General features: G+C 37.4%; 1 protein-coding gene across 13 annotated transcripts in view; it reads left to right on the top strand.

The window, feature by feature from the left end:
- The window catches only part of DST (dystonin), a 434986-nt gene that overhangs the window by 378821 nt on the left and 40802 nt on the right, over positions 1-15363 (top strand). For all 13 annotated transcript variants that reach the window (XM_058661874.1, XM_058661883.1, XM_058661921.1 and 10 more), the window contains 9 exons: positions 1207-1425; positions 5147-5350; positions 7080-7311; positions 8232-8458; positions 9819-9941; positions 10076-10177; positions 12612-12713; positions 14116-14289; positions 14627-14782. In XM_058661874.1, the coding sequence (XP_058517857.1) occupies positions 1207-1425; positions 5147-5350; positions 7080-7311; positions 8232-8458; positions 9819-9941; positions 10076-10177; positions 12612-12713; positions 14116-14289; positions 14627-14782 (1539 nt within the window). The remainder of the gene's footprint in view (positions 1-1206; positions 1426-5146; positions 5351-7079; positions 7312-8231; positions 8459-9818; positions 9942-10075; positions 10178-12611; positions 12714-14115; positions 14290-14626; positions 14783-15363) is intronic.

Here is a 15363-nt window from a genome sequence, read left to right on the forward strand (position 1 = left end):
GTGCAAGTAGTATCAAATAAGGCTTTTTACTGAAAGAATAATGGTGCAAGGAATATTCCTTAAGGGAATGATTATGAGGACAAATTTTTCAATAGGCGTTAAAGCTGGGTGGTATGAGTCCTTGGCTAACTGCCAGCCACACATACATTCAACTAGTGTTAGCTGCTGTGTTGTTACTGTTATCAGTGTAAGCTATTGTTCCCTCCTATGTCTGTTGTTGCGTATATGCATCAGGAACCTTTGGGCCTTATGCTAGAACAAACACAAAGATAGCATTCTCTCTAATACTGAAATGCATTCTGCATGGTTGCAGTAGAAGGAAAACCAGAGTGAGTAAGGAAGTGCTAAGTTTGTGTAGTTTTAATGATCCTTTAAGTTATTAGAAAACCATCCACAGATGAAAACATGTTGTTTAATTCCTATTTATATATTTAAGGACTCCAAGGTAATTAATGTATCTTAATACTCTGGAAGGAAAATATCCTCTAACAAAAACCCATGTGCAAAATGGGCTGTGCTTAAGATTATATTTTGAGAGTATGCATTTCTTTTCATGTATCATAGGTAAGGTAGCAGGATGCAGATTAAGGGTATAATGTTGCTTTCTTTTTTGATACCCTAATAAAACAATTTTTTCCTAAAATTAGATCTTCATTATTTTAGTGGAGAGTCTGATATGAAAAGTCTAGATTGATTTTGAGGAAATTTTGCGGAATATCGGATTGCTTCTGTGCTTTGTGTGGTATTGTGAATTGATACTATAATCTAGATCACTGTGTGAGCCCCTCATAGAATCAGTATAGCACAGTACCTACTTTGATTCTAGTTCTGTGTAACGAATATTGTTAGCTAGCATGTCCCATCAGTTTCATTTGCAAAAAACAATCTACATTTTTTTTTTCTGGGAAAAGTATGTTGCCAGGATCATTTGTTTTGTAACCTCAATGATCTTGAAGAATGGCTGGGGAATTTTTCTTACTGTGTTTAGAGAGTTGAGTGCCTTTTTCTAAAATGTTAAGACTTTTATTATTTAATTTAAAATGAACTTTTACAGGTAGAAACAACCAAAAATCTATATAAGCTTTCATTGTATTAACTTACTTTTGCTGTGCCAATCCTATGCCAGATGCACAGTGCTGGAAAAACTTCTGTGTTATGCATACAATTTAACCAACTCTGAACATATTTTACCATATTATTTTCCAGAAAAAATTGGATAAGGTATTGAAGAAGTATGATGCCATCTGCCAGATAAACTCAGAAAGGTATCTGCAGCTAGAAAGAGCACAGTCTCTGGTTAACCAGTTCTGGGAGACATATGAAGAACTTTGGCCATGGCTGATAGAGACTCAGAGAATCATCTCTCAACTTCCCGCTCCAGCACTTGAATATGAAACTCTTAGACAGCAGCAGGAGGAACACCGGGTAGGCTTGATGTGAAAAAGAATATGTTCTCCATTAAAAGAGAATTATGATTTGTATGGCTTTTCAGGAGGCTGTTGGATACTTCCATGATTAGGACATTTTAGTAACATTGTGTTCTGGTGTGCGTTTTTTACTTACCTCATAGCTGTTTAACATTGTTGCCCAGGATTACAAAGAAAAGATGACTTGGAATTAGAGCACATTGCGTACGTCATTAATTATAAGTACACAAGATGTTTATGAAGTGCTTTCAACTTTTGCATGATGACTTGTTAAGAAAATTTATACATGTTGGCGAAGTTTCCTACCTATGTGCAATGATTAGAAGCATCTAGAATATAAAGGAAGAGTAGAAACATATTGGAATGTCATCACATAAGTCCATCAAGACTGGAGACAATAGGCAATATAAGTAACATATCAAAGCAGAAGTGTCATGAAAGCTTAGAAAATGAAGAATGCTGAAATGTTAAGATAAATTGTTTTCATTTTTCCACCATGTATACATGGAACTCTTAGAGTTCCTGCTCCTATAGATGTAGATGAGAAAACTAGGGAATGTATTTAGAGCTACAATTAATGTCTTAAACATGGATAAAGTAGCATTATGTAGCTTTTATCTCAGAAGTCACCTAACTGTTTATGTGGCTTAAATTTTTGTCAGGGTTTATGTAAGAAAACATTTAGGACTATCAGGAAATGTGTATATTCTCACAGATTTGTATAAGATGTGCTTTGAGATTAACCTCTGTGTGTGTGTGTGTGTGTGTGCGAGAGAGAGAGATTGAGAGAGAGAGAGAGAGAGAGAGAGAGAGAGAGAGAGAAGATTCACAAGGAGAAGAGAACTTTAATTCTGGGTATTACATCATTGTTTGGAACATGTACCATTAATCTTATTAATTAATTTTTAAATCTGTTGGCATTGAAGAGTATCTCAAATATTTATTTAGAAGAGAGTTTCAGAGAACACTTTATGGCAAAAAGGTACTTTAAGACATTCTATCTACATTATTCAGCTGGAGAAATACAGACTATGTAGGGTTTAATTTTAATATAAAGATTTGTTTTTTGGCAAAAATCCATCAATCCAGTAAATAATTGGATTTCATCTACTCTGAATCACTGTGTTTCCAACACAGCATCAAATACTATGGAAAGATTCATTATTGAACTCAAAATTATAAAACTGAGCTCATTTTCCTTGTCTGCATGATCTAAACTCTAAAAACAAATGCGCGACATTCTGCATAAAGGGAAATGGCAGGCTTTGCCGAGGCTTGAAATTGTACAAACTAAAAGCTTTCCTGTGTCAGATAACTAAAGGGTTCTAGAATGCATTTCCAATCGCTTCTCAGCCTTTTGGCTAAGATCAAGTGTAGAATGCATTTCCTTTGTAGTGATACAATATCATCATCTTCTGTATTTGTGGGAGTTTTTGTTAGTTACAGCCTGGCATGATCAATGACTGCAGAGCCTCGCTATCAAGGCATAACCATCTTGAAGGTCATAGCAAGCATCTGTAGTGTGAGTGGACTGCTATGACAGTTTGCTACCAGGAATCTTTTCTTTCTTTTTTTTGTCACATGTGAGGCCAGAGACACCTGCTATTGATCCTTTCCCTAGGCACACACCTGCTTAAATAGGCATCCAGAGACATTGTCTGCCATGGAATATGGAAGAGATTCACATGATGACTTCCGAAGCCAAGCTGCCTCTCAGAGGAATAGTGAGACCTACCAAGACTGTAGAAACTATTAAAGGCTCAGATTTTACTTGAGAGTTTCTTGGCAGCCCCAGGTGTGAGCTTGTTCCCTTTGCATGCCTTACAGAATATTCCACCCCTGTTCTGTAAAGCAGTGTGAAGATATCATCAATCATATGAAACAGACTTAAGAAAACCTCAGCGTGGAGCACCAAAGCACTGTTTTTTTTTTTAAAGATTTATTTTTATTACAAAGTCAAATATACAGAGAGGAGGAGAGACAGAGAGGAAGATCTTCCGTCCGATGATTCACTCCCCAAGTGAGCCGCAACGGCCAGTGCTGCGCCGATCCGAAGTCGGGAACCAGGAACCTCTTCGGAACCTCTTCCGGGTCTCCCAAGCGGGTGCAGGGTCTCAAAGCTTTGGGCCATCCTCGACTGCTTTCCCAGACCACAAGCAGGGAGCTGGATGGGAAGTGGAGCTGCCAGGATTAGAACCGGCGCCCATATGGGATCCTGGGGCGTTCAAGGCGAGGGCTTTAGCCTCTAGGCCATGCTGCTGGGCCCAAGGCACTGTTTTGCATTCATGGCCCACCCGTCCCATGTTCTTATGTGCAGTCTTTGAAGTTCATGGCTTTCCCCACCTCCCCCCCAAACTTTATAATCAGCTTTGTGTGTACGTAGGACTTCTCCGAAGATTTTTGAGGAAAACTTACCAAAAAAATCTTAAATAATACTGTATTACTTTAGGTCAGCAGTAGAATGTGAATGTGCGAGGTTCTTCAAGTTCTCAGAATAATAGACATGAGTGATTTTAGTGGACATTTGGCATTTAAAAATCTGTTCATCTGGCCATCCTGGTGAATGTGCTAGAGAAAGGCACAAATTAAAATTGGCAAAAGAAGGTTGGGTCGCTTGTCTGTTGACTTGCCTAGATGTGACTTTTCTTGGAGTCTCTTTAAAGCTGGGCAGCCAACAGTGTTTAGATACACCTTCTGGGGAGGCCATTGAACTGCTGAGGGAGAGCTTGCCCACAAAGCATTTTGATGCAGAAATCTGCAGTTACAGAGAGCTACCCTGGCACTTGTTTTTCGCCTTACAGATAATGCTCAGCAAATAGCTGTGTATGTGATTTTTGCCACCTTTGATATTTTAGAGTGACAAATAGATTCATTTGTATATATCTTTATGTCATATAGGAATATGTAACTATGCAGAAGGCCTTCAAAGAATTAAAAGATGCTTATTTTGATGCAAAAATTTGAAATCTGTGCATATGACAGTTCTTCAAAAACATCATGAAAATGTGTATTACAAAAAATTATGCATGGATTTTAGGTATTTTTCTGTCCCAAATGAACTTGCCTTTTAAATTCTACTTTCTTAAGTGTCCTTGTAGGTAGAATAAATTAACGTATATGTAATAGAATACAACTTACTTATATTTCATGTGCATTCACATGTCTAATTGAATTGCCTTATGGGCTTGTATTGCTTTTTGCGTTGTGACAGTTTTCTACTGAGCTTCTTTCCATTCCTTTCTTCTCTTCGTCCATCCTTCTTTTCTTCCTTTATTTTCCCTTCCTCTCTCCTTTCCTTCTTTAGTATGTATTGTGTGTATGCAAAAAGGAACAGCAAGTTTTATGTCCTGGTCTCTGTAGTACAGGGACATTATAAATTCAGAATTTTTTCTTGAAATATGACTCTGGGCAGATAGTGTCGTCAAAGAGTTCTGCTGTTGGTCTGGAATACATGATGAACTGGGATTCAGTATGTCACTCAATTAGTAGCTTTGTGTGGACTCTTAAAGGGACTTAGACAGGACCAGACATTTGAGTCTCTGTGCCAGGGCCATCTTTCCCTACCCAGCACTTGTCTGAGCCAGGGTGTCTTAAGTACCGTGCAGTGGGGAGGGTACTTATGTGGCTTGTCATGCCAGCTGGATGCACTGAGGGGTGTCGACAGCTGTAATGTAGAGGTGTGACTTGGAGATACTGAGAAGCTGTTTGGTTTGTTATAGCAACTGCGAGAATTGATAGCGGAACACAAGCCTCATATAGATAAGATGAACAAAACTGGGCCACAGTTACTGGAACTGAGCCCAGGGGAAGGCTTTTCTATCCAAGAGAAGTATGTGGCAGCTGATACGCTTTACAGTCAAATTAAAGAAGATGTGAAAAAACGAGCTGTGGCACTGGATGAAGCCATGTCTCAGTCAACACAGGTAATCATTTACCCCACATGTAGAATCAGGTTCTTCGAAAACTACAAAAAATGTCATGTTTTCCTGGATCTCTTCACTAAATTTCAGGCCATATCATTTCACTACGCTAACTGTGACTGTTGATGTCCTTGTTTTTCAGAGGCGATGTTTGTGTGCATCTAGCCCTTAAGTCTTTTTGGTTGTTACAAAATAACAAAATAATTTTTAATAACTTAAGAAACATGCAGTTGTCATCATTGTTCATATTACTAGCTGTGTGTGTCCATCCTGAGTAGGATGTAATCTTTGCCATTGGTAAAGATAAAGTCAGATTATCAATATTTATTCCCACAAAGGCAGTGGAAAGACTGAGTAATAGGCTGAAGAGGAAGGAAAAGAAAGCAGAAATTGATTTCTTTTTTACTTTTCTTGTAATGAGCTTTTCTTAAGAAAGTTAGTAGTAATCTTTTCTTGAGAAAGTTAACTTTTGATGTGACCTATAGGATTTCCATGTTCAATGGTTGTTGTGATCAGTTAGAAGACATTAAAGTGGCCCATTTTCTATAATCATGTTGATAACCCTTTTAATCCTTAAAATAGCAAAGAACTTAGGAATGAACAAGTTTTTACAGATTAGCTAAATTGTCAATGTTATAAACACAAGTGTGAATTCTCATGAATCTGATGTATAGGAGGTAGTTAAAAATTTTTTTACCTTTATTTATTTTTATTGGAAGGGCAGATATACAGAGTAAAAGAGATACAGAGAGAAAGATATTCCTTCTGCTGGTTCACTCCCCAATTGGCCACAGTGACCAGAGTTGAGCTGATCCAAAGCCAGGAACCAGGAGCTTCTTCCAGGTTTCCTGTGCTTATTCAGGATTCCAAGGCTTTGGGCCATCTTCCACTACTTTCCCAGGCCACAGGAGCCAGATGGTTAATGGAGCAGCCCAGTCATGAACTGGTGCCCATATGGGATCCTGGTGCATGCAAGTTGAGGATTTAACCAGTATGCTATCATGCCGGACCCAGCAGGGAGTTGTTTATTTATTATTTTGTTGTTCAGAAAATGCGTGACTTAAAGACTTTTAATTCAGTCAACATCAGCGGATTTTAAATTTAGTCATGCAGCTCTTTATGTGACCAAGGTAACTTTTAAAACAGAGGAAAACAACCTGTTCTGACATATAAAGCAACCATCTGTACACCTTTTTTTTAAGAAAAGAATAAGTATTTAAATGGCAGAGTGATAGAGAGAGGGTAGAGAGAGATTTTCCATCTTTTGGTTTTATCTTTTGGTTTCCTCCAGTCCAGTCTAGACCATAGCAAGGACTCAAACTGGCACTCTGATATGGAATGCCAACATTGCAAGTAGATCCTTAATCCAAACAGCAAGCCCTTGAACTTCATTTTTAAGATACATTTGGATTCTAATAAGATGAAGCAATATTAAAATAGATGCTGCTGCTGAGTATTCCAGTTATATTTAACTTATACAATTTCTTAAGGCTTTCAATATTCTGCAAGAAGTTAAGTCTCTTTTGCATGAATAGCATGATAAGGAGATGTGTATTAGATTTTAGGCACATTTTCGTATGCCAGCTGAGTACAAGTATTTGAAAGGATAATTGACAAAGAGACTAGGATATAATTCTGGATTATGACATTAAATATGTATTTTGTCATCCAAAGTTTACATTTGGAACTACAGGGCTTTTTGCCATATTTATTCTATTTGTTTTACCACTAGTTCCATGACAAGATTGACCAGATCCTTGAGAGCCTGGAGCGCATCGTGGAACGTTTGAGACAGCCGCCCTCCATCTCTGCAGAGGTGGAAAAGATCAAGGAACAGATCAGTGAGAACAAGAACGTGTCTGTAGACATGGAAAAGCTGCAGCCATTATACGAAACGCTCAAGCAGAGGGGCGAGGAAATGATTGCTAGATCCGGGGGCACAGATAAAGACATATCTGCCAAAGGTAGTCATTTTAGAACAATGAAGCAATTGGACCTTATTACTTTGTAAAATAACCATTAAATGTCTGTATTGCTTGTTGACTGCTGTGTAACAGAATGCCATATCCTAGGAAAAAATATTGCAATAATGATATATTTAGTGTTAAAGTGTCTTGCTGTGTTCCTAAGATTAACTGGGTGGGTACAAAGTTTGCCATTTTACACAGACCATGTGTTCTACACACCATTTACAATAATAGGTTGTGGCATAGCAATAACAAGACCAAAGCCAGGGTTTCTATAGGGATTTTTTAGCGGGGGAGGGGGGGGGATGCTGTATATTTACCATAATGCCTTACATAGCAAACATGATCCAGGCACAACTAGAGGATTGGCAACTGAACACAGCCGGCCATCGTAGAGCTACAAGCTGGTGGTCAGACGTCCAGGAGGAGGCTCTAGAAAGAAGCCCAAACTGCATGTCATACATCTTCCTCTATACATGGGACTGAACAGACAACTTAGTTCATAGTTCAAAGATAATAAAGTAATGCATCTAGGGTAGTTGTTTCAGTCCTTTGGGATTAAGGCTAACCCTAGGGAATGTAGAACTTAACATTCAGTAAACATATATTTCTTCAGGTCTCACTTAACTTCCAGCACCCAGTTTTATCAAAATAGGTTTGATGTAGCAGGAGTAGGAGACCCATAGCTCTTATCTTGTCTGCTGCATGCTCTTGGACCCAGTGAAACCTACTGGAATGGGATTAGCCAGAATTTGGCCCAGTTTCCGAACCTTAGGAAATGAAATTATTGCTTTCCGTGGAACTGAATGATTCTGCCTTATTGCTTAAATGGCACCAACTAGTAGCTTTGCTGATCTGATACTGGTGTTTTTGTTTTTATTTGTTTGCTTTTTTTTTTTTTTTTTTTTGTTCTTTAGCTGTTCAGGATAAGCTTGATCAAATGATTTTCATTTGGGAGAACATACACACTCTGGTGGAAGAAAGGGAAGCCAAGCTCCTGGATGTCATGGAACTAGCAGAAAAATTTTGGTGTGATCACATGTCATTGGTAGTTACCACCAAAGATACCCAAGACTTCATCCGGGACTTGGAGGATCCTGGAATTGATCCTTCAGTAGTAAAACAGCAGCAAGAATCAGCAGAGGTAAGAAAAGAAACTCTCACAGTAACATTTTTTCAGAAGAGTGATTTATAGCTTAATGTGTCCTGGATTCCTTTGGTAACTATTAGGAATTTCTCTGTTAAATTTTATATTTGGTTTCAAAAGTGGAATGCATAGTGGTTAGTAGGAGATAGAGTCTACCCACAAACTTCACTTGGAGACTGTATATTTAAAATAACTTCTCTCTGTCCTCAGTGCTCTGCCTTCTTTCAAGGTCTCATTATCTCTTTTTAGGCTTCCAAAGTACAGAGCCACTTTCTTCACCAGACCTCTAACCTTACTGCTAGTCATCTCTGAGTTGCTCGTAGTTGTTGCTACTCAAAAACCCTCAGTGTTTTCCACTGCCTGCTGGATAAAATCCCAGCTCCCTAGAAGGCAGGAGTGCAGCCTTTTTCATCCCCATGTGTGCATCCCTACAGCCCAGCCTGCGCCAGTGTTTCTTTTTGCCTTTCCCTCTCTTGCAGTGATTAGAATGCATCTTGTTCCCAGACTGCTCTTTCTAGCATCTGTACCTTTGCATGTTTGATTTCCTCAGCTGCCACGCTCTTTCTGCTGCGTCTTCGTCCAGGTCTGCCCACACAGGCATCAGTGGGATTATCATTCCACACATGACATCTGACATAGTTTGCAGGATTAGTCTACCAGTGCTCCCACAATGCTTCATCCATGCATAGGACTCTGCACTGTATGACTTATCATTGCGTATACAGCTGGATTCTCCTACTGTACTGTGGTCCCTTGAAGAGAGTGTCGCTTTTTCTAGTCGTATCCGTTGTTCTTTGTATTGCCAGTGCCTAGCTTAGGGTTGGTTGATATTTCTAATGAGTAGATATGTTTAACCAATAAGAGGAAAGCAGAAGTAAGATTCTGCCGTTTCCATTCTAGTACTCATGTTTTTGTAGTTGGAAATCCTACCTAGATAATGACATACAATAGAAATCCATAATCATATTGTCCTAAATTTGCTAACAAACACATTAATATGTGTAAAATACTTGAACTTATTTTTTTTTACTTATGCCTATTTTAAATGTATGTTGCCAAATTAATTAGTATGGAAAACAGAATGTGTGTTTGTGTTAATGTAGTACTCACATTTAAAAAAAATTGTGTAGTATTTCTTAAGTATTACCATTATAATAAATATCAGAACAGCTGATACTATTTTTCCTTGAAAATATTTCTTCTGTTTCTATGTTATTAAATGTATTTCAGAAATGAAGAAAACAAAATAAAAGTAAAAATGATCATAATCTACCCCTTCCTAGAAAGTACCACTTACAAATTTTGTTTCAGTGTGACTTTGCTTAAAATTTTTAAAACTGTTGCTTTTCTGCTCTAGGCCATCAGGGAAGAAATAGATGGGCTCCAGGAAGAGCTGGACATAGTTGTTAACCTGGGTTCTGATCTCATTGCTGCTTGTGGAGAGCCTGATAAACCCATTGTGAAGAAAAGCATAGATGAGGTATGACCTGCGTTATCTACCATCCTTATTAGAATACTTATTAAAAAATGTGATTCTAGATTACAATCTGCTTGATAAAAGTGGTTGAAAATTGAAGACAAGTCACTGAAATTATTCTGGCTTTTGAATCATAGTTAAATTCAGCCTGGGATTCTCTGAACAAAGCCTGGAAAGACCGGGTCGACAGACTTGAGGAAGCCATGCAGGCTGCTGTTCAGTATCAGGATGGGCTGCAGGTAAGAGGATAACGGGTATTCACTGGCCCCAGCCAGGATTCCTGCGAATGGGCGTTGGCCAGTGTGCACATCACACCATTGTGTGCATACGGTTGTAGGCAAATGTATTCCTGCAATTGCATCCTCTGCACCAGTTCAAGTTTCTTCTTTTAAATGGTATTTCTAACCTTTGGAAATGAATAGATTTGTATGCACATATGATTACTTTTTTATATAGACATTTCATGCAATTTGCTTTGGAAAGAAATACTTTTTTTTTAAATGAAAGTACACATTCCCCCACAGTATTTTTTTGTAAGTGACTCAACACCAGACAGTGAAATGGAACTGAACCTGAGTTCTGTTCTAATGTTGAGTGGAATTTGATGAAAGAAATAAACACTATCTAAAAATATCTCCCAAGTTTAACTAAAGTCAGAAGTAAAGAAATTTAATTTGAAGCCAGTGTTCTTCTCCCTGGACTAAAATAGCTTTCCATTTTATTAGGTCATAATCTGGTGTGTAAAAAGTATTTTCTTTGTTTCCATTTATATATATATTTTTTCAGTAGTTGTTTTTAACATCTTTTCAAGGTTCTAATCCGGCCATCAGTGACTTAGAAGTTGACTTTTTTTAATATTAAAAATGTCTTGTCAGTTCAGGCCAACTGAATAGTATTTCTTTCCCTACCTTCCTTAACTTTGTTCCATTTCCTAACAGGTTGGCAGGAGTTTAATCTTTCTCCCTCTTACCATATGGAAAAAGCTTTCCTAAGTATTTCCATAACACTAAGTGAATATTATTTTTGAGTCTCAGATGAGAACAGCTTTTCTTCTTTCATTAGGCCACTCCTTGTCCGTGTTTGTAAAAATAAATATCAAAAGCCAGGCTTTATGTCAGCCAAAGCGTGCTTTGAACTTTGGAAATATATTTTTAAAAATTCAGTACAAATAACACCTTGTTGTAGTTTCCCCTTCATTCTCTTAAAATAGATGTAGCCGTTTTAATGATGTATTTATTTTTACTACAAAGGCAGATTTAAAGAGAGAAGGAGAGACAGAAAGATCTTCAATCCAAGGTTCGCTCCCCAACTGGCCGCAGTAGTTGGAGTTGAGCCAGTCTGATCCAAAGCCAGGACGCAGGAGCTTCTTTCAGATCTCCCATGTGGGTGCAGCATCCCAAGGTTTTGGGCCATCTTCTGCTGCTTTCCCAGGCCACAAGTAGAGAGCTGGATGGGAATTTGAACAGCCTGGACACAAACCAGCATCCATATAGGATTCTAGCATGTGAAAGGAAAGGATTTAGCCACTGAGCCTAGAAATAGTCACTTTATAGTTAGGTATTAATGGCCAAAAATTAACCCAGGCTGTAGCCATCTGTGTGGGCCCAGGTCTTAATTTTTCTCTGCCTCTCATGAGTCATGGAGTAGCATTTTCTTCCATGGCTGCAGGTGACACTGCCAGCTCAGGAGCCATTGATGGCTCAGGTAGATACAGTGCCTTATGCAGACTACCACTCTAGGGCGAGCATCCCAAATCCAAAGAATCCAAAATCCTAAATTGTCCGAAACCCCCCAAAAATATCAGATGCAAGCATATTTTAGATTTGCAGTTTGAGAATAGTTTAGATTCTCAGTTTGAGATGCTCAACTGGTGAGGTCTATGTAAATAGTCCAAAAAGATCCAAAATCAGAAACACTCTTGGTCCCTAGCATTTAGAGGTGAGGTGTACTCAACCTTCTCTTTGAAAACAAGGTCTGTCTCAGGGCCTGTTGGGTCTTGCATTTGTGGTCTCACCTGTGGAAAGAAGGTTGGGTCGTGTAGTAACATGGGCCAGCTGTGGTTCATGTTGACAGTTCCACACGCTCCAATGTTATGAGTTTTGGTTGTAGAATAAAATATTAAGCAACAACAATTTGTTGCATAAAGTCTTAGGGTTGATTAGTGATAACTTCAAAACACAAGATATTTTCAAAGAATTTCCCAAATAACGTATGGTCTGCAATTTCATTGAAATGCAAAGCAGCGGGTTTTTAAAGTATTATATTAGCTAAACAGAGTGAGGGTTGATCCTTTTTAGAATTTTCTTATGTTACCTGAAAATATTTAAATGATTTATATATTTGAGAACTTGCAGAATTTAATTTCAGATAGCTTAATTTATAAAAATTTTGCAAATAAGCTCTTTGAAAAGCTCTTAATAGCCTGTGGAGCTATTCAGTAGAAATTTTTGGTAACTGTGTGGGTACAGAATCGGAGATTATATGTATTTTCTGTTTCATAGCTGTTGTACTTAGATGAATCATTTAAATTTTTTACAAAATAGATTCTCTTCATAGTGTTTTATAGATTTGTGGTTGTTCTTGTCTATAACATCAGATGTCTAGCAATTAAATGTACTATTACAATGATACAAGTGTTCTGTTACCTTGACGCTGGACTAATATGTATTTCAGGCAATATTTGACTGGGTAGATATCGCAGGTGGTAAATTAGCTTCCATGTCTCCAATCGGAACAGATCTTGAAACTGTCAAGCAGCAAATTGAAGAGCTAAAGGTATGTTTAGGTTATCAAAAACTTTTATTTTTAAATGTGTGATTAATAAATTCTTGGCATAAACTTATTTACCTTTATGTTATTGAAATAGTATGCTTGATTATGAATGTGATTTAATATAGTGCCTGAACCTGGGAATCTGTATGTAAATGCCCAATAGTACTGTTTTCTTACCGACTCTTGACCAAAAAATAAAATTGAAGATAAAAGTAAGCAAATAAGCAAAAAAAAAAATTAAATGACATGGACCGAGAGGCAGTCCTTCAAGATAGCTTCTTGTTAGGATCAGGTTGAAGTGCAGACAGAAGAGGGAGGGGAAGGAGAGAGACAGAGTATCCTGTAAGGCTTTTCATGGCATTGAGTCCTCTATCTTTGTCAGCAGTACACATAGAGCAACGTCTTTCTTTTCTTCAGCACATTCTAAGGTCATTCATTCTGTTTCGTGGGCTCTAAACATACCAAAGATCTACTATTATTTCCCACAGTGTTTGTTGTTTTCTATCTGCTTTCCTCTGTAATTTTTGTTTTTGTGGTTCTTAATCTCCAGCTGTGAAAATGGCTGGACTGTTACCTCTTTGAGTTCCTCTGTAGCCATGATTATTCACCAAAGTGGGCTCTGCTGTTTCCTTGCTAATTCTCCGTATACAGAGAGACTGCATCATAGTTAAGAAACCCTACTAGGCTGTAAAGTTATTATCCAGATTTAAAATTGTAACATTTTCATCTCAGAATGTTTCAGTTAAAAGCAAATATTTCTTTTTGATCATTTTACTCTTACCATCATTAGATTGGAGTTTTTCTAAACTTGCTCTTTATTTATTGAATAACTATCATTTCATATAATAAACATATTTCATGTGTAGGTGTGAAGGAGAGTTAATGTCAGTGACAGTGGAAGCACCAGAAGTGAAAATAATGTTATTTTGTGCTAGCAGTGGGTAAGGCTAAGGAGCTAAGGAGTAACTAAGTACTAATGAACAGAAAATATGACATTATCAGGTAATGCAAGGTGTGAGGCTACTTCAAAGCAGGACGTATTGATTTGAATTTCTTAGAAATACTGGGTTCACATATGTTTGTATTATTTCCTCTTTCTAGTGATTTCAAAACTCGTTTTTAAGATATGTAAAAATGTATATAATTAGGTACAGGAACAAGTTCAGCCTTGAATTTATCAGTTCTGTTGTAGAGAGCAAAAATAAAGTAGCCAAATTAGAAATAGAAATGTTTTCCCATCAGAAACAGCGAATAATGGGAGACATTATCATTAATTTTTTTTGTATTAGATGTAATTCCTCATCACCTTGCTTCTCCCATAAGTGTATAAAATAAAGATTTCACCACAGATTTTTTTGTTTAGAATTATTGATTTAAGATTTTTCTCTTTTAAACAATTAAACAGCAATTCAAATCAGAGGCCTATCAACAACAAATAGAAATGGAAAGACTGAATCATCAGGCAGAGCTTCTGCTGAAGAAAGTGACGGAAGAAAGCGACAAACACACTGTCCAGGATCCGTTGATGGAGCTGAAACTGATATGGGATAGCCTGGATGAGAGAATTATCAACAGACAAGTAAATACCAAGACTTTTATTGAGTTATTATTCCTTTCCAATTTTAGATATTAATGTGAAACAATGAAGAAAAATAAAGTGTTTTAATTTTTGGAGCTCCCAGCTCTTTTACTTTACTAGAACTTTTCCTGTTTTTCTGAGAAGCCATTTTTTAAGCACAACATAGATAAACCTGATCATGTCAGAGGATGTGACGGTTGTGCCACATTGAATATGCGTAAGAGTTTACACAGCATGACACTGCTGATTCCTTGTCCTTATTTTGTAAATGTGTGTCATTCATAGTGTCAAATTTGTAACTTTTTTTCCTCTCCCTTTTCTTTTTTTCTCCCTGTAGCATAAGCTAGAAGGTGCTTTATTAGCACTGGGCCAGTTCCAACATGCTCTGGATGAACTCTTGGCTTGGCTGACCCACACTGAGGGTTTGCTAAATGAGCAGAAACCTGTGGGAGGAGACCCTAAAGCCATTGAAATTGAACTTGCCAAGCATCATGTACGTAACACTTATTGCATGTTCTGTTTCTTCTCTAATGTATTGCTTTTGCCATCACCTTTTTTCCTGTATGTTTTCTTTATACATTTTTAAAAGTTTATGATTTTAGACATTTGTACCTGAAGATTGAACTACTTGAACTTTTAGAGATTAAAATTACAATATTTTCTCATTTTTCAAACAATTAATATCAAACACCAGTATGAGAAATTTGAGGGCTGTCTGACAGGCACTAATATCTTAAATCCCTGTCATTATTAATGCCACCTCTTTTTTAAAGTTGTCAGGGGGTAGCCTAAAACCTTCCAAGTTTAAGATGTTCTTGCTGCAGATTTGGTGAATACCATATCTTTGTTCATCTTTTGTTTTTTTCCTCTCTTCATTTGTAGCCCGCGTGGAGGGTCTAGCCCATTTCTGTCTCTCTCATCATGCTATGGTTTACATTTCTGACTCTGTGTTGCTCTTGTCTTTGACTAGCTTTTTTTGCCACACTTGTTTCCAAATAAATGCTTCCTATATTTTAAAGAGTTTTTGTATGTCCTGCATTTGATTAAAAGTGTCTATCTTTAAGAATTTATCTT

This window comes from Ochotona princeps, chromosome 1 (assembly GCF_030435755.1).
Source record: "Ochotona princeps isolate mOchPri1 chromosome 1, mOchPri1.hap1, whole genome shotgun sequence".
Taxonomy (NCBI): Eukaryota; Metazoa; Chordata; class Mammalia; order Lagomorpha; family Ochotonidae; genus Ochotona; species Ochotona princeps.